The 18,714-nt window shown below is 42.5% G+C and overlaps 1 protein-coding gene across 5 annotated transcripts in view; it reads right to left on the reverse strand.

The window, feature by feature from the left end:
• Positions 1-217: 217 nt before the first annotated feature.
• LOC135329652 (protein polybromo-1-like) overlaps positions 218-18,714 on the reverse strand; it is a 39,607-nt gene continuing 21,110 nt past the window's right edge. For 4 of the 5 annotated variants that reach the window (XM_064518736.1, XM_064518735.1, XM_064518738.1 and 1 more), the window contains 4 exons: positions 7,113-7,259; positions 4,586-4,656; positions 3,772-3,988; positions 218-3,413 (listed from right to left, as the gene is read on the reverse strand). In XM_064518736.1, coding sequence (XP_064374806.1) covers positions 3,241-3,413; positions 3,772-3,988; positions 4,586-4,656; positions 7,113-7,259 — 608 coding nt within the window. In that variant the 3' untranslated portion in view covers positions 218-3,240. The remainder of the gene's footprint in view (positions 3,414-3,771; positions 3,989-4,585; positions 4,657-7,112; positions 7,260-18,714) is intronic. The other variant, XM_064518739.1, reaches the window with a different exon arrangement.

Consider the following 18,714-nt stretch of genomic DNA (forward strand, 5'->3'; position numbering starts at 1 on the left):
TTTTTTCAGCATCACTGTTCTGCTCACCACCTACCAGGCACGTCTTGCAACACACAGGACAACAGAGAAGCTCCTTTCTATAGGTTCTTTGCCCACACACCTGCACGCACATACCAAGGACTTCATAAAATCTGGATCCGCAATAGCCAGAATCACTTGAAATGACACCCTGACAACAAAAGTCTTGATGGGACGCTCAAACCTGGTTAATCCAAAACACTTTGCAAACTATTTTTATTCAAATTAAAAAGACTCAGGTAAACAAACTGATGGTACATACATGTTATAAACCTGGTTATCAGCTGAACTTTCGGGAGTACAAGATTTAAGGAAAAGCCAAGCATGAATTAACCAGGTCCAAAAACATGCCCCCAAAATCACCAACGACGTTTTGAGTTTTTACACAAACAGTAAATTTTCTCACGGAAGGGAAGGACTGAGAAAGTGAAACAAATAATAAGTAGTCTCCAACTGGTTTATGAAAATACTGGTCCTAGATTAATCTATTTTCCACTCTCACAGAAACCAACCATTTCCCATACATACTTTTATTTTAGTAGGAAAGTTTCATTTACTCCAGTACAATGAACGGCAGTGGAAAACAAATGAGGGGTTCAAATACCCAGAGAGAGAAAGAGACAGACAGACAGACAGACAGAAAGAGAGAGAGAGAGAGAAACAGCTAGACAGCTAGACAGACATGTCGTCTTTTTTTTTTTTTTTTTTTTTTTTTAAACCAGAGTCAGAAAAAAGCTTCTTTTGCTGGTTTTGAATTCTAGACTGTAGCCATTATATCCTAAATTTTACTGCAGTCAACTGAAATGCCTCCAATATACAGAGACATGATTTTGAAATAAATAAACGGCGCTTAAAAGATTTGATTAGGGCCAGCCCAGTGGCTTAGTGGTAGTGCTCTGCACTGCCCTATGGGAGGACCCAGGTTTCACTTGCACTTCCAATCACTTGCTCCCGGGCTGGAAAGAGCAGCGAAAGTAGTGCCGCAGCGACTCAGGCGGGAGAGAGCCAGGGCCGCAAGTCTGCTCATCACTGACCTTCAGATAAATTAAAAAATTCAGTTCTACAGGCTCCAAAGGGAGTCCCATCTGGTCCTCAAAAGAAAATAAATAAAACAATAACTTAACTAAAATTCATCCCAGGTTCTTTGGTGTAATTTTTGTTAATGCTGAGATATAAGAGAATCGGGTGGTATTAGTACAATCCATGATGCTTCCAAATACTCAAAAACTAGGATTTGCTGCTTGATTCAGTTCAATGTCCCATCTTTGCGGCTAAATATTGCAAAGCCTATGGTAATTCAAATACACTTCAAGATGATGCTGTATATGTGGAAGAGGTCTAAGACTATGCCGTTTCTACTTTATTTCATAAACTTGGTAATTTACAAAGGCCAGTAGAGAATTTCTGCACCACAGGTGCAACACCTGGAGAGTTCAAAACTGTAATTTCCCTACATGCTTCTTAGCTCCATCTCCTTCACATCCATTGCACATCTGACCTCAACTGTCCTCAAGTGCCTACTTGTAATTAGAGGGTTTTCCACGCAAGGACTGGAAGGTTGGAGTGGGAGAGGAAGAGGAATTAGCCAGTAAAATTAAATAACAGTTTATACTTGCACAGGTCACTTCCCTCAACAGTATAAATTACATCACTGAAACAGAACCCAAGGTATCCAGTATTGGAATAAAGTACTTAACCTTCTGCCAAATGCACTCAAGTATTTTTTTTTCTACTGGTATACTTTAAAATACATTTCCACATGATGAACATTTCTAGCAGTCAGATGAAAGCATATCAGTAAATTAGCTCTTTCTTTTGGACTGAGTTGCAGTGACAATGCTCCTGCCAACAAACTGTTCAAATTAATATTGCTTTCCCAGTTATTTAATGAAATAAAAACTATTCATTCTTTTTCTAAAATGAAGTACTATGAAAGGATTTACCCTTAAACAAACAGCTTTGCAGTCCAAAAGGTTGGTTGGTTAGGAGGACAGGTAAGTCCTTAGCAGAAGACAGTCACAACCTTGAAATTTGGCAAGAAGATTCCATACATACCTTACTAATTAAAAAAAAAAAAAAAAACCAAAAACGGAAAACCAAAGAACCAAAAAACACACCACCAAAAAGCACTCTGAAGGCTGCAACGCAAGTTTTCTTATTTCTCCAACCTCCTAGATAGGCTGAATTTACACATACAGCAGTACTTTGTTAAAGCTAGATTTACGCATCAAATTTCTCTCCATCTGCCCTGCAAAACTTTCATTAAGGTGAATCGCTACCCCTAAGGAAAGCATACAAAGATACCTTGCAATACCTAATCGTTAACAGAATACGTGTGAATTTAAAACCATTGCATTACTTCACAAACAAAACAACTCATCTTCCCTTCTCTAACTTACCTTCCAAGACCTGAACTGCACACGTAATTGCTTAGGCAACAAGCTTTCCATTCCCACTGCTAGGTGTTAGGCACATCACAGAACCCCCAAAGCAGGTCATGGTAGATAAAACATTGCACCTTTCAAGGGCATGCAAAGCACATGTATTCTGTTACTCATTTAGGATCATAATGGCCTTGGCTACACAATTAAATAACTGGACAGGACTGGACAACATCAGCAGTCAAGACACCCTTGTCCCGTCCACACCAGCACTTCCATGATCACTGTGGTCCATTCAGCAGCATTGGTATTGACTTAAATTTGATTTTTCCTAGCATCTATGTACCCCTTACCTTTAGCTTCATTTCAAGAAATCCTCCCTGTTCACATCCAAGTGAGATTTCTGCTGGAAGTGGCTAGCACACACAAGCACATGTACACGCATTCTTCTAAGATGTGAACTATGACTAATTTCACATTCCATTGTACCAATTTGTAAATGCTTTTTGTTTTCTTTTTTCTTTTATACAAAAATGATGGCATCAGGTTCTCAGCAATAAAATATAAGAAAGATGAATCCTTGACTACACTTAACCAATTATGAAATTGCCTTTCAAACAAAGGAAACATATGCAAAAATCTGTGTATTTGATAAAGGCAACTTAATATAACAAAAAGTGAAATATGCTTATTAAAAGTGTCCTTATGTAAAAATGGTCTTGCAATGTGCAGTAAAATGCAATACAAATTATTGTTGGTTATCTCTCCCCACCCAGTAACTAAAACGGCTATTGTTCCACAAAACTCCTTATACGCCGGTATCAAAGAAGCAATTACACGATTAAACATTTTCTATGTTGTACGCCTGACGGATATTACGGGTGTCTCGTAGCATCAAGTCTCGAAGACGCCATAACGCATCGGCCATGGTGGTATGAGCCCCTTTACTTTTCAACCAGTGTGAAGGGAGACGGCTCTCTTGTTCTTTTGATAGGTGGACATCTCGCCTTCGTGCTGAAAGGTTAAGAAATGGCCCAGTTATCTACTGGCTTTACTTAATTTGTCCTGCCTCTGATATTTACCACAACTACTAGAAAAAGGGGAATATAATTCTATAGTATTTCTATTGCCCTCCGGTCCCTGTATTTGAGCCCATACAAGTGATTCTTAGATTTTTATACCATCAGTCGAATTAGCCTGCTGATAACATACATACTCCCAGCATGTCTGATTTGTTTTTAATGACTGCTTGCATGGATACATTTTATTAAGCAAGCAGCAAATTTATTTAGCATTATCCATAAGAGCTAAACTTATTAATGTGTACAAAGAAGCGTGTTCTGTCAGGAAACATCAGAGTAGAAAGCCTTACCTGCAAGGGTCTGGTCCCACTTGCTAATGCTATTTGATTCAGCGCTAAGCCCCTCAATATATTTCAGATGGGCCTCAGAATGAAGAAGCCTCTGTGCCTTTGGTGGAGGGGAGACGAACACGGGAGTCGTGGGCTGCTGTATAACCGGCTGCGCTGCTGCGCTCTGGCCGGGATACGGAGGGGGTGCTTGCTGTCCCGGCGGGCCAAGGATTCCTATCTGTAATGGCAAAGTGGTAGAGAAAACACATTTTGGGGAACAGCAGGAAAGCGGGTTCACATCCACGTATCCCTATGGAAGAACCCGGCCCAGCAAAGTGCAGCACGAACACCACAGTTCAGTGTCCATCCCTGTCCAGCAGTGACACGGGAAGCTGCTCTCTCCATCCACTGTCAGAACATCCTCATACAATGGAGCTTTAAAACAGGTCATGACCAAAGGCGTCTGCATCAAAGCACGCAAAACCTAAATTATCAGCAGTTTAACAGTGTGTTGAAATGACTCACATTTCTTTAACAGAAGGAAGGAAGGAGAGGGGAAAAAAAGAAAGGAAAGAAAAGAAAAGAGAACACTGTCTGGCTTATACTGCAGAATGCATTCCACAAGAACCTAGTTAGTCCAGTAACACTTCATCCAAGAAATATAGACACATCCTCTGGGGGTAAGATATTAAATGATCCTAAATACCTCTGCGTACATTTTGTTTATGTTCTCCCTGGGAAAGGCTATGTGCATCCCAACATCTCTTAACTGGGATGCTGTTTAAATACTAATTTGGAGTCTTACAGCCTCATAAATCATGCAAAAAGGACTTACCTGCTGTCCAAATGGACTTGCTCCTGGTGCTGGAGTGCCTACCGTGGGGGATACGTTTTGGCCTATAACACCTATATTCCAAAATACAAAAACAATTAGTCTCATTTCAGAGCAGTGGCAAATACCGCTTTGGCTTTTTCAATAAAAATCTATGCTTTGGCATCATTGCTTAAAGTTCTTTTAAGCAGCTGAACTACATTCAAATATCCCCCTCTCCCCCAGTAAAAAACACTTTAAAAGTTTCTGGATGAAAAAAAAACAAAAAAAACCCAAAAACAAAAAAGCCAGTATGACAACTACCCAATACGTAGCCTGTTGAATTCATTGAATTAAAGAAATGAAAACAGAAGTCATTTCTGGTTTTCACTTTTTTTTGGTATTATTTAGTTATTGCCTAACTAAATCTTTCAGTTTAGAATATACAACTCCAGCTTGACAGAATCTCCCTAGAATCAAAATAATCTAGCAATCTATCAACATTTCAACATTTTGCTGTATTCGGTTTCATAAAATGCATTCACTGTAGGAGGAAAGCCAAGCCATTGCAAAAATTCTCTTATATCATCTATCTTGCTAACATTAAAAGCTTAAGCTTAAATAGTATTATATATGAGACAAATGAACACTTGGAAAAGCTTCAGAAATAAAAAGTGTTAGTTTTATGTAAATATATTTCCCTATTGTGTGGCCTGCAGCAGATAACACCCACGTAAGTCTCAAACAAAAATTTACAAATCTAAATGAGAGTCATACAGCTCCTGGTATTTTACATGTAGATGCTTGGGTCTGAACACACGAGAGCTGCTTTCGCTGCTTATCCTTCTTGTCTATGCCACTTGTCGAAACCACATATCATTTATTTGAAAAGCTGAAAATTAAATTCAGTCTTCCTAAGGATTTATTTTGCATGCAGTTTTCTACATCAGTGATCAGAAGATGCGTCACCGCATTTTGTATACTGAAGCATATAATGAATGAATTCCCAGTTTACGACAACCCCTGTTTTAAATGCATCTGTACCAACAGAAAGTCAGAAATAGGGAAGAACATTGATAATATAAGTAGTGTGCTATGGCACCGATCTTTTCCTGGTACAAAGCAAAGAGGTTTGGAGGGGAGACACCCTCACCTTTTCCAGCATCGGAGCATGGCTTCACCTTTAGCTTGCGCAGCCCTGTTCAACACTACTTCACCTGTGGTCCTGCAAGCCCTCCACTCCCAGGCATCACTTCTCCCCTGCTCTGTAATCCTCTCAATTTTAAACATCACACACATGGCCTGTTCCTCCAGTTGGAAAAATAAACTCTGAAAAGTAACGCATCACCCTGGATTCACCTCCCAGACAACTATATGCTGCTGTCGTGTGCTTAAGTATCATTGCCTTGGCGAGTCAGAGATGGACTCGCAGACACACGGCCGTTCTCCTAGTCCCGCTGCATGACATTACAGTGAATCTTACACACCAGTGAAGATGCAAGTAGCATAGCTAGTACTGATGGATTTAAAAGAAAAAAAAAAAGGCAAACAACAATCAATTTACATACAGAGAGATATAAAGTCCTAACAGAGCTTCTGATAAACAGTTGTAAATGAGGCAGGGGGAGGCAAACAAGATACCACTTTTTGTCTACAGATTAACAGTTTAACTGCTGAACATATAGGATACACATCTTCTAAATGGTCACAGGAGCTATCAGAGGTAAAAACCAAAATAATCAGCAGAAAACAGGATGATAGGGCAGACAACCAATTTTTCCCATAACAGGGACATGTTAATGACATTAACTCTGAAAAAATGCTAATGAACTGTCACAGTGTTCATTCACCTCACCACTCAACAAAAGTGTGGCAAGAAAATATCAAATGTGCACTAAATAGACTATCAAAGATCAATGCAAAATTTGGCCATGACAGTATATTGAGTTCACCTTACCCCCACATTTCCCATCACGGTTCTATCAAAAAGGTTCAATCCGAACACTATTTTATAATAATGTATTAATATATTAGTACAAATCAGAATGTCTATCTTATTTAAAGGTAATCCATTTTTATCTTCTACCAATGGCCAAGAGGTCTTAAATGACTGCATTCATTTCAGTGCAGTCTGAATACTGAAAAATATTAACATACTGAAAAAGAATTCAGGAAGGAATAGGAGGAAAAAGGAAGGATGCTATTCAGGTGACATAAGCATATGAATAGGCTGACTTCAGCTTTTCAGACCTCTGAAACTCGAGCACAACTACCAGGTTTTTGGATGGAGCAGCATCATAATTTCCCAGCAACTTTTGCTGCTGGTCTGCTGCACGTGCTGTTCTGTCAATGTTAACGGTTTGCCTGGATCTCATATATTCAGCAGTGCATCACGTGTGTTGCAGCTACACAAACCTTCAGAAAGCTACACAAACCTTCAGAAACGATCCAACAAGCTATGACCAAAACAAGCTGCGCATAGTAACAACAACTGGTTAAACGGCGAATACATGAACATGAAATAAGGAGCGAATGAGGAGGACAGTCTTACCGGGTGGTGGGATGCCTGGGATGCCTGGCGGAAGTTGGTGGGGTGGGGGCACCCCTGGGTGAAGTGGCTGCATGCTGCCCATGCTAACAATGCCATCAACTGGGCCCTGCAAAGGTGGCAGCACCGGTGGATAGCCACTCATCATGCCTTGAAGGACACAACAAATTTCAAACATGCATCAATAACATGCAATATGATCTACACAGTAAGACATGCACTATCCACAAAAAGGCACCTTTAGTACAGCAGGACGATACTACAATTAGTGTCCCGCAAAAAATGAACAAAAATTAAAAATAATAAAGTTGTAAATGTGAAACACTATACTTCTGATGAATTAGTATTTAGCGTATTTGTATGTTCCTCGTGGGGCAGAAATGCTGAATATTCAGACATGTTAACACAAAGAATGAATTCAGCCACAATTAAATGTTACTAATGCAAGCAATTTTAATACAGCTTAAAGCTCTGCCATCTGCATACAAATTATGAACACAGCGCTAACTACACAAGTTTCATGTACAGCCCTACTCTGTAGGATAGCTCTGACAAAACCTGGCTGGAAAAACACAACGATGCATTTTTTCTGCAGTGCATACGCAAAATTAACACGTAAAGAGCCTACAACAACATACTTAAAACTAAAGGCAGTGATATGGGGGATTTTTATTAAGCCATGGGCACTATACTCGAAGGCAGTAACTCAAATTTAAAGCCTGACAGCACTGGATATGCTGGGCTGCAGAGACTTACACTCCTGGCACCTGACTGAAGCCAAGGGTTGAAAGGAGCACGCAGAGTCCCTCAGAGCATTTCATTGTCAGTACTTTCCAAGTGTTTCAATAGGGAAAACAAAGATTAACAAAGACAGTACTGTGCCGCTGCTCATAATTTCTTATGCTGCACGTGAGGGAAGAGGATTCAGAGCTTATTCTCATTTCTGGCCAGGTTTGCTGCTGTCCATTAAGTCAGCCCAGAAGGCTACACGACGTCCCTGTGATACGCTTATCAGGCCCTAGAACTTCTAACTTGCTTGTCCCTCCCCACCTCCCCAGCACCACTTTGTTTTCTACGCTTGTTGGTTTTAATGGACGTGTTGTCAGGTAACCAAGGAAAGGAGCTGGAAAGACAATGAAGAGATGACAGAGGACAGAAGCAGGTCTAGAGTGATGAGAGAAATTTAGATAACACAAACTTAGTGGAGACTCTGTAGTCTGTCCCAAGAAATGATCTACTGAGTCTTTGCCACACTCCAAATGAGTAACCAAAATGTTCAAAACAGAGATTTTTGGAATAAGAGTGGCTGAAAACTTGCACCAGCTGTGCCTCATCACAGCAGCTGCTAGGACCTCAGAACCAAAATGGATCAAGTAGCTCCAAAGTACAAGCTGAATTTGGCAGTTGCTCAGGAAGAGTCACGCAGGTGAGGAACCAGCAATTCCAAGCCTTACACGGAGCGAACAACGAGGAAGTAAAGAATTGACCTTCCTCAAATCACGTTCTTTAATTACACAAGACACCTACATGAATACTTCTTAAACAGCTTTTACGTATCTATTCAAATATCTGGAAGCTCATCTGTACCTCTTTCTCAACACAGTGAAATCCATGTTTCCCTAGAGTGAAGTGCTCGCCCCGCACCTCCTGCCTGGGATTTCCACTACCCCCTGAGCTGCAACCGCATGGTCAGTTCATTCCCATGCCCTTCTGAAGCCCTTAAAGAAAAACAAACAAACCAACCCACCTTTTGTCAATTACAAAAGTGTTGGAAACTTGCACGGGAGGAGCCGACGGAGGGAAGACCCAGACGCTCAATATGAGTGATCAGTGTACTTCAACTTTATTAGGTGTGGTCTTTCTTTATATAGTATAGGACTAATCAGGCTCATACATATTGCAAAAGCTGAGCTCCTTATTGGTAACAGCAATTTGGTTTACCCAGCAACTTCTGCATTACATCACCCGCAAGTTCCCAGGACTAATCATTGATAACACCTTGGAGCCAAGGACAATGTGTCCTTGGCTCTAGCTGTTTTTACTCTCATACGGGACTTGGCTCACATCAACTGTGTGCGATATGCACTTAGTTCTGCTTCCTTTAGTTGTTCAATCTTCACATGACCTCTGCCCTCAAGCCAGTCCTCCACAATTCCCCCGTTTTTATTTTGTGCGAGAAAGACCTTTTTAGTTAATTGTTCAAGCTTTTGTGTTAAGCAGCTAAAAATCACTCTTACAACAATTAAAACTAATACAATTATGAATAGAATACATAGCCCTTCTTTGATCAAGCTCAAAATCCAGGTACTCACATTACCAAACATCTTTCTAAACAGATCATCAAACCAATTATACTGTACGGTGATTCTCTGGGTGTGGTCCTTTAGCCATTTCAATTGCTCATAGATTGACTGTCCATGATCAGAAAGATTAAAACAACACATTCCTTCAAAATCCTCACACCCGTGTCCCTGTGCCAAAAGCAGAAAGTCTATAGCTGCTCTATTTTGCAACACTGCATGTCTCAGGCTATCCATATCCTGTGACATTTCAGAGAGAATTTGTGTAGTAACGTTTGATTGTTTAACAGCCCAACAAGCAAGTTTATTTAAATTAGACATGGCATGCGCAACTGCAACGTTAGGAGCTAAAGCTGCGGCGAAAAACCTTTCCGTAGGCCCCCATAATTCTACATCATCAGCGCAATCTGAACCTAGTTTTTTTCAATTCACGCTTGCCTCGACGATTCTCACTTCTTCTATGTCTGATTGCTGCAGTCAGATTTGACCAACGCTGATCATGTAAGTCAGGGGCGAAGAGTGTCCTAATGAGTTCGGCCAGCGTTGAAATTTTTTCTTGAATAGTTCGTTTTGGTTGTAACGGTGGTGCTATCCATTCTAGTACAATGGGTTCCGCCAACCCTCTTTTTTCCCCCGTTTTTATTTTGTGTTGTGTAATGGCTCCCATTAGGTATTGTGGGCCACATAAAATAGTAAGATCAAGTGGCTGATTTTCCAGGCATCGGTGCGTAGCACGCGTAGTAATTAGCGATGCAATTTCCTGGAGTACCCGTTGCTGTTCCTCTGTGAGCGTGACGGCAGCCGCTGGGTCTGTTCCCTTCAGCAAGGGGCGTAGCAGATTTAAAAGTTCATTAGGAATGCCGACAACCGGACGGATCCATTGGAGGTCTCCTAATAGTTTTTGAGCATCATTGAGTGTTCTTATGTCAGTCCTGATTGTCAATTTCTGTGGTCTGATGGTGGCATTCGAAATATGCCAACCTAGATACTGCCAGGGGCTGGATTCCTGTACCTTTTCCGGGGCCATCACAAGTTCCTTTTTCTTTAATTGTGTGATTAGATCAAATTTTTGTTCAGGAGAAAAAGGGTTTTTTTGTGCTAACAATATGTCGTCCATGTAGTGATATATCATGGTCTCTGGCCACTGTTGACGTAACGGTTGAAGTGCCGCATCGACATAGAGTTGACAGAGGGTTGGTGAGTTTCGCATACCCTGCGGTAGTACTGTCCATTCAAATCTTTGGTCTGGCCCCTCTCTATTGATAGCAGGGAGTGTAAATGCAAATCGCTGTTTATCATCTTCATGGAGGGCTGTAAAGAAACAGTCCTTTAAATCTACGATTAGCAGGTGCCAGCCTTCTGGGATCATTGCTGGGCTGGGTAACCCCGGTTGTAAAGCACCCATGTCATGCATCTGTCTGTTTACAGCACGTAGATCGTGTAAAAGTCTGTATTTGCCGGATTTTTTCTTGATCACAAACATTGGGGTATTCCAAGGGCTGGTAGATAATCTTAGATGACCTTGTTTGTACTGTTCCTTTACTAGTTCATGTGCTTGAATGAGACTTTCCCGTTTAAGCGGCCATTGCTCTACCCACACAGGCTGATCAGTCCTCCAGCTGAGTGGGATTGGGAAAGTCCAGGCAATGGCCGGTGCTATAAAGGGTGTTCCGAGGTAAGCACCATACCCATCTGGGCAAGGATATCGCGCCCTATTAATGCTTGCACTCCTTCAGATAGGGGTAAAATGGAAACGGAGCAATTCACCACCTTGTTCCCTATAGTCCATTGTAGCGTCGATGACTTTCGGGCGAGGGTGACCCCGCCTACCCCAGCTACCATAGAGCTGGTCTCTCGGGTTGGCCAATGTTGGGGCCAAATCTTAGTGCTAATTATTGATACATCCGCTCCAGTGTCCAATAAGGCATTAGTGCGTATAGATTCTTCTTTATACTTTACAGTCACGGTTTGTCGGGGCCTTTGATGCATTCCGACAGTCAGTAATGCTGCACTTCCAGTGGAACCAAAAGCACCATAGCCTCGTGGTTGCTCTTTCGCTGGTGCCACCCCTTCAGTCAGGTGGGGAAGCGGAATAAGTTGAGCTATTCTCGATCCTTGTGGTATGTGCATAGGTGGAAACATTGCTGAAACCACAATTTGTATTTCCCCGAAATAGTCCTTGTCGATCAATCCTGTCAAAACTTGTAATCCTTTCATTGTAGCGGACGATCTTCCAATCAGTAAGGCACCTATCGGCTCATGATTAATAGTTACTGGTCCATAGACATTCGTCCGGATTCTTGTTGGCTTTGTATCCAATAAGGTGACGTCTACTGCTGTTGCCAAGTCCAGTCCGAGACTCCCTCTGGTGGCTGGTCGAAGACAAAGGGATTCATGCTGTTCGGAGTGGAGCTGGGCGCCGGGGGGGTCGGTAGTTGTGTTAACTGCGGGGGTTGCTGGGTTGTTGTTGTGGTGAAGGCCGCCTTTTGTGTCGTCGCGGGGCGGCTCGTCCCGCTTCTTTGGGCGTTTCCCGAACCAGCCTTCCAGCAAGCCGCTCCGTCATGTCTACTGCTTTTGCAATTGGGACACCATACTCTACTAGCTTGGCATTCTCTGCGAAGATGGCCAACAATGCCGCATCGGTAACAGCGTGCCGCAACGCCGCATCGGTAGCAGCGTGCCAATCGTCGATCAGGGGGGATATTTCCGCCGGGATTTTGCAAAGGAGCAAGGGCAGCGAATACCTGTCTTTGATTCTGTTGCATATTATCCCGCAACGCCTGTGCTTGCTCTCTCATGCTCTCTCCTAATTGTTTCACCACCTCTACTAGCATAGCTTGCAGTCCTACAGGTACCTGCGCCATTCTTTCTAGCCCCTCCTCAATAGTCCATGTTCCCGGGAGTGTGGCTAAAATACTACGCGTTGAAGGGCTACTATTCTGTATTGCACATTGTTTCAAGATAGTCCCTTTCAGATAATCTGGTACCCCTGCTGCTTGTATAGCATTGGCTACTCTGTCAATAAACAAGCCGAAAGGCTCTTCCCGGCCCTACTTTATTCCCATATAAGATGGGATACCCCCTTTTTTTTTTCTTTCTTTTTTTTTCTTTTTTTTTTCTTTTTTTTTTCTTTTTTTTTCTTTTTTTTTTTTTCAAACTGCTTTTATTAGTGGTTTCTGACCATTAATATCATAGAGAAAAACTTATTTCACATTGATAGCCTGAGATGGGTGTCCTCAGATAACTGTGCCCAAAGGAAGAGGAGGAGGAGGAGAGGAGAAAAAGGGGGGGGGGGGAAGAGAGAGGGGGGGGGAGGGGGGGGAGAGAGGGGGGAGAGAGAGAGGGGGAAGAGGGGGGAGGGGGGGGAGGGAGGGGAGGGGGGGGAGAGGGGGGGGGGAGGCGCTGAGGGAGGAGGAGGGATCTGCCGCATGGTCAATGTTGCTCCTTTTGGCAGGCCTGTGTTCCCAGACCCTCCCTGGGCAATAGTAAAGGTTCGAGGGGGGTGATGGGTATGGGGACACAGGGGACACCTCTGCATGCGGGGGGGTTCCTTGAACCCATCGGGGCTTCCCAAACGCTCCGCGGTGGTGGCAGCTACCTTTTTTTTTTTTTTTTTTTTTTTTTTTTTGAGGTGCGAGAGCATTAGTAACTGCCCTCCACGGCTTCATCAGCTTTTTTGCTGTCTTGTTGTCACTTATTACTTCATCAAACAACTTGTCCCCAAATTTTTTCCATTCAGTTTGTTCGAACATGGTATCTGGGTTAACAAAACACCCCTTAGCCACTCCGTAAGCTAATAGCCCTGGGAGTTCCTTATGACATTCTATTCCTTGAGTACCTCGCTTTTCTAAAAAGCATCTTAATAAATAATAAGCCGCTTGTCGCTCCGTGGTTACTCACTTACCGTTGCAACCTTTGCAAGACCTGCGGCGAGACTTTCTGGCAGGACCCCGTCTCGTCCTGGGCACGGACCCCCTTTGTTTGTGTCCTCTCCACCTCCTCTGTAACTCTGGCACGTAGACCCCCTTTTGTGTCTCGTCGCCTTTAGCACAGCAGGACCAGCTGTCTCTAGCACTCTGTCGACTCCTGAGTTTTTAATCACCGAGTCCCTGACCGGCAGGGTCCCTGTTCGGGCGCCATTTGTTGGAAACTTGCACGGGAGGAGCCGACGGAGGGAAGACCCAGACGCTCAATATGAGTGATCAGTGTACTTCAACTTTATTAGGTGTGGTCTTTCTTTATATAGTATAGGACTAATCAGGCTCATACATATTGCAAAAGCTGAGCTCCTTATTGGTAACAGCAATTTGGTTTACCCAGCAACTTTTGCATTACATCACCCGCAAGTTCCCAGGACTAATCATTGATAACACCTTGGAGCCAAGGACAATGTGTCCTTGGCTCTAGCTGTTTTTACTCTCATACGGGACTTGGCTCACATCAACTGTGTGCGATATGCACTTAGTTCTGCTTCCTTTAGTTGTTCAATCTTCACATGACCTCTGCCCTCAAGCCAGTCCTCCACACAAAAGCTTATTTCTACATTCGCAAATAAAACATGTACTCAAAATATTTACTGGATTAACACATTGTAGCCCAGTCTCCAGGAGAAATTGGTTCCTGTAGCTCATCGCAAGGTTATACAAGCAGCCACTTTCACATCCCACCGACAAGTCACTACTTTGACTTTAAGTTAGTAAACACTGGCAAACTACGTTCAGCGCCCACAGCCGTAGTTTGTCAGTTTGTTGAATTACCTGTTCTTTCTCCCATTTTTTACTAAAACAATGCAAGATTCAATAAGCTTTTGTAATACCTAAATTTGCAAGCAGCTAGAGCACTGCCCACTAGAAGAAGGGCATCTCAGAAAGTGCCCAGATTTTTTGGCCTCGTTGGCTATAAAAGAAAGAAAAAAAAAAGTCCCACGATGAAGCAGGTCTCTGAACGGGGTAAAAGCAACAGAATGCACCCAGAACGCTGCCGCTGTACGGCTTAAGGATGGAGGCGGATTGGAAAGAGGTCTCGACAGAATAAACAAGATACTTCCAAGAAAGACTTGTGGAGACCAAAAGAAGGAAGACTGCATTTTTAAAACAGGCCACAAAAATAGGAACAGTCTATATAGATCAATTTGACCATCCACTCTAAGGAAGTGTTTTACAATGACAAAGTAAAGAGCCCTGAATTTCTGACTGCTTGAATTATAAGCTGATGATCTTAAATACAAGCTTGCTTTTGAGAAGGCTGCCACAAGAAGGAAGTTAGCACATACAAAGCGCAGAATCCACATTCTTGGAAAAGTTTTAAGAAAGGATTAATAATAGCAATTATTGCCTATCAACTGCTACCTGCAAAAAAATTGGAAAAGTGATCTCCTTAAAAAAAAAAAAAGAAAAAAGAAAGAAAAAAGAAAAGAGGATGACATTGCTAGGTTGATTGAAGTACATGACTCTCAAAAAAGTAGTAGTGGAGAAATATTATTTTTATATAAATATATGTACACACACGTATGTATATATATATGCACACACACACACACACACACAATACAACAACTGCAAACAGTTCGGAAGAAAATTATCACAATGCAAGCCAAATCTGCTAGGTTTTCAAACAACAACAATTTTTTTCTTTTAAAAACGCAATTCAGTGTAAACAAATGCTTCTGTGACCTGCAGACCACAAACCAAGTAAGCACTGTGCCTTCAGTCTAAACATCCCTGCAGTCTCTTTCCTGAAAAGGCATTTAGAGATCATGATGGGAAACACTTCAGGCCGCCAGCCCAAAGTATGGCCACAGCCTGTGAGATGGGAAAGCAAAACGACAAAAGAATAAATGGACTAACTGGAATGCCTTACGGGGAAAAAACAAAAACCAAGGCCTCCCAAACCAAACACCCCCCAATATTCTTGTTTTTACAGACTCGGCGCTATTCCTTACTGAACTAACATAATCTAGATAACCTGTTATAAAATCAGAAATGGGGGAAGAAAAACAACTTGATTATGTCATATCTAGTACATTTTCTCGCAGATATAAGGCTGACTCCTACAAAAGACTCTCCAGTGCACTGCCTACCCTGCAGATCTGATCCTGGAAATACTTCTTCTGGGCACACTCCCTATGAACTAAGTTGGATTATGGCTGGTAACAAGCACAACGCCTAGTAACAAGGACCTTGTGGAAAAGCTCTCATAGCTCAGTTCTATCCTGAAAATCACTTGATAAAAATGGCAATGTTGGGATTTCGTATCTTTCTTCATAACGATACTAGCTCCTGGTCTGCTCTGCTTATCAGTAGCTAATCGGCAATTCTGTAAACTCATGCTGGGATTTAAAACTCGGTTTGGATTCTGCTTATTTTTCATATCCCTGACAATAAATAAAAAAAATTAAAAAAAAAGTCTCCTGCTTTACCACTGGCACTGATGATGCATGCACTGGAAGAACATACAGCGCTCTCCCTTCCCGCCGTAGCAGGGCTAAACATGAACTCTGCAGGGTAGAGCGAATAAACACAACTGCATACAAACAGAACGGGACTACTGCACAAGGTGAAGCCTTTCTCACGGCGTTTTCACCAGGCTACTGGATCAAGTAACGTGGGAATATCAGGCTACTGCTGCGGTTACGTATATCGATTAGGAAGAAAGACTGGAGAGGCTGAGCTTTTTCTTCAGTAAGAACAACGTGCCCCAAGAGAGTGTTCAGAGTTATGAAGGGGGCTGATAGAGCGGATGAGGAAAAAATGGTCGTAGCTCCTACGTTTTACCTGCAACGGGTGTCAACTGCTGACTGAGCATTCCCCTTGGTGTTGGTGGCGGCACCACCCCCATAAGAGCCCCGACAGGAGTGCCTGCCCGGGGGCAGGAATTCTGCTGCTGTTGCTGTGCTGCTCGCTCGCTCTCCTGCTGCTCAGCAACTTTAGCTGCCCGCTCTGTAAAAGTATTTTAGATTTTCAGTTCTGCTTTGTAACCCAGAATTCCAAAATATTGTCTGTTCATTTCAAAAGGACTAGTAAAACACTGGCATAGTTTAGTCAAATATCAAGTAGAACAGATCAATCTTCTCATACAGCATATAATTTGATTGCACGTGGCTGCAGCTAAGACTTGTCAAAAACCTTTCATGAAAAATATTCCACAAAGTTTTTTTTCTTTTTTTTTAAATTTAAAAAGTCAAAAGACAAATTTGATAATAACACCAGTGCTACCGACATGAAGCAGCAGTCCAGCACTAGGCTCAGTCCACATTAGGAAAACATGGCAAAAGGTTCCTTCTTTCGACACCACTGGCTCAGCTAAACCAGGCAGAGCAAAGGCTGCAGCTCGCAGGCAGACGCGCCGCCAGCTGCTGCTGGGATTTCCAGCACCATGTCTACTAGACGGGCCCTAAAGCAAGGTGCAAACAGCAGGTCTCCGTGCCAGTCGGTGGCCCGTTTATTCTTGGGCTACCAACATTTTTACTACTGATGCAGCTGAAAAGCGGTGGCAAAGCTGGGCAGCATTTGCAAAGTTTCCCTAGTGGGGATAGGTCCTTAGTGTGTGGAACATAACAGGCAGCAGTTTGATGAACCCCCCAAAATACTTTCTCTGCCTCTCTCTTTCTCTCTCTCATTTTTCCCCCTTCTGGTCCCTCTCGAGCTATTTTTTCCCTTGTTGCTGAAGATGTCTAACTCACATCGTGCTGCTCAGTGGAGGTCAGGTGTGTCCTTGGTATGATGAATCTGGTCATTATCTCAATCGAGTTTCTCACTGTGACCACAACAATAAAAGATCTACTTGCAGGGGCATCTGACCAGAGAATTTGATATCAAGGGAAGGGCAAGGGGTCATGGGAAGAAGAAAGAAACAAAAAGCAAAACCAAGCAACCAAAAAAAGAAGCTATACCCAGTGCCCCCTCAGGGTACTTTTGGGGCATGCGAGTTACTGATTTGTTTACTCTGAACATTATATCCTACCGAAAGCAATGAGGAACAACAAAGAATAAATGAATGCAGCGTACCTCTCCAGCAAATTTTAGTAACAGTGAATGCAGGGCTAGAAGTTTTCTTGCGGTTGGTGAAAGATGCAAACTGCCACTAAAATAGCAATCGAGGTCCTCTGTCAAACAAGGCCAAGCTGTTCATCAAGGAGATTAAATTATGCATCCTGCCAATGTTACCAGTTTTCCCTAGCATATGACTTCAAACGCGTATCATACATTTGTCTCCTGTAGGAGCTGTTTGTGCAGCTTCTGGAACTATAGCCATACACCGAAAGACCCGTTCCATTTTTAAAGGCATTTCCTTCCTTCTTTTCATTTCTGTCATTTCAAGAAGAGATGACGACGCATAGAAATTCCTAAATTTACTACAGGCAACTCATAAATGACTTAGCACAAAATACACAAGATATGGTAGATCCTGAAGTAGAAAAATGAAATAATCCTCTTCAGAACAGAGCAAGTGTTTAGGAAAACGATGAAATAGCTGTTCTGACTATATCTACTTCAGGCCAGTCCAAAAAAAAAAAAAAAAGAAAAAAGTTATACAAAAGCAAAAATTCTGGAGACTCTCTGATGAATGAGGAATTACTCTTAAGCATTCAGTTTTATCAGACTTTGGAGGGCTGAGCCTTGAAGAAGGACCTAGCATAGGACAAAACCTGAGTTTTTCCGAGTCTCTCCCCATGTCTTGCCTGGCACAAAACTAACAGATGAAACGTATAACACTGCCAAAAGGGAACAGTGCAGGGTGTCAAGAAGCTCAGTCTTGAGCATTCACCTCAGTGAATCTCATCCCAAATAATTTATTTAGGACAGCGCTTGAGATCACTCAAATGACATTTCCAACACATCTCAAAAGACAGAAGGAAACCTGCTGCTTTGACCATAGCTTTTCCTTAAAACAGGCTGTTGCCTCAGTCTCTGTGCATTATCTTATTCTATTTTGAGGAGTTAATCATGCAGGCCTTTCCAATGCAGCCTGTTCTTTGGCTATTGCTAAAAATCAACTATTATCCTCCATATATACCAAGTGCAATTTTCAATAGGTCAAAATGCATCTAAAACGCAAACTACATTTCACCAAAACACGGAAAGGCATTTTTTCATTGAGATGTCAAACCCTGCCAGTTTCCTGCTCTCTGCTGCAGCGTCTACGCCAGAGAGCACATAAATTTTGAGTTGTCGCAGTGCAAGGAAGGGAGTCTCTCTCCCTCACACGTGGTAAGCAAACACAGTTTGGACGCTTTGTAACCCCACCCCAATCGCTCAAAAGCAAATAAAAGCAAGTCTGGCTCTCGGCAGACACCAAGCCTGAGA

The sequence above is a fragment of the Dromaius novaehollandiae genome, chromosome 12, assembly GCF_036370855.1.
Source record: "Dromaius novaehollandiae isolate bDroNov1 chromosome 12, bDroNov1.hap1, whole genome shotgun sequence".
Lineage (NCBI taxonomy): Eukaryota > Metazoa > Chordata > Aves > Casuariiformes > Dromaiidae > Dromaius > Dromaius novaehollandiae.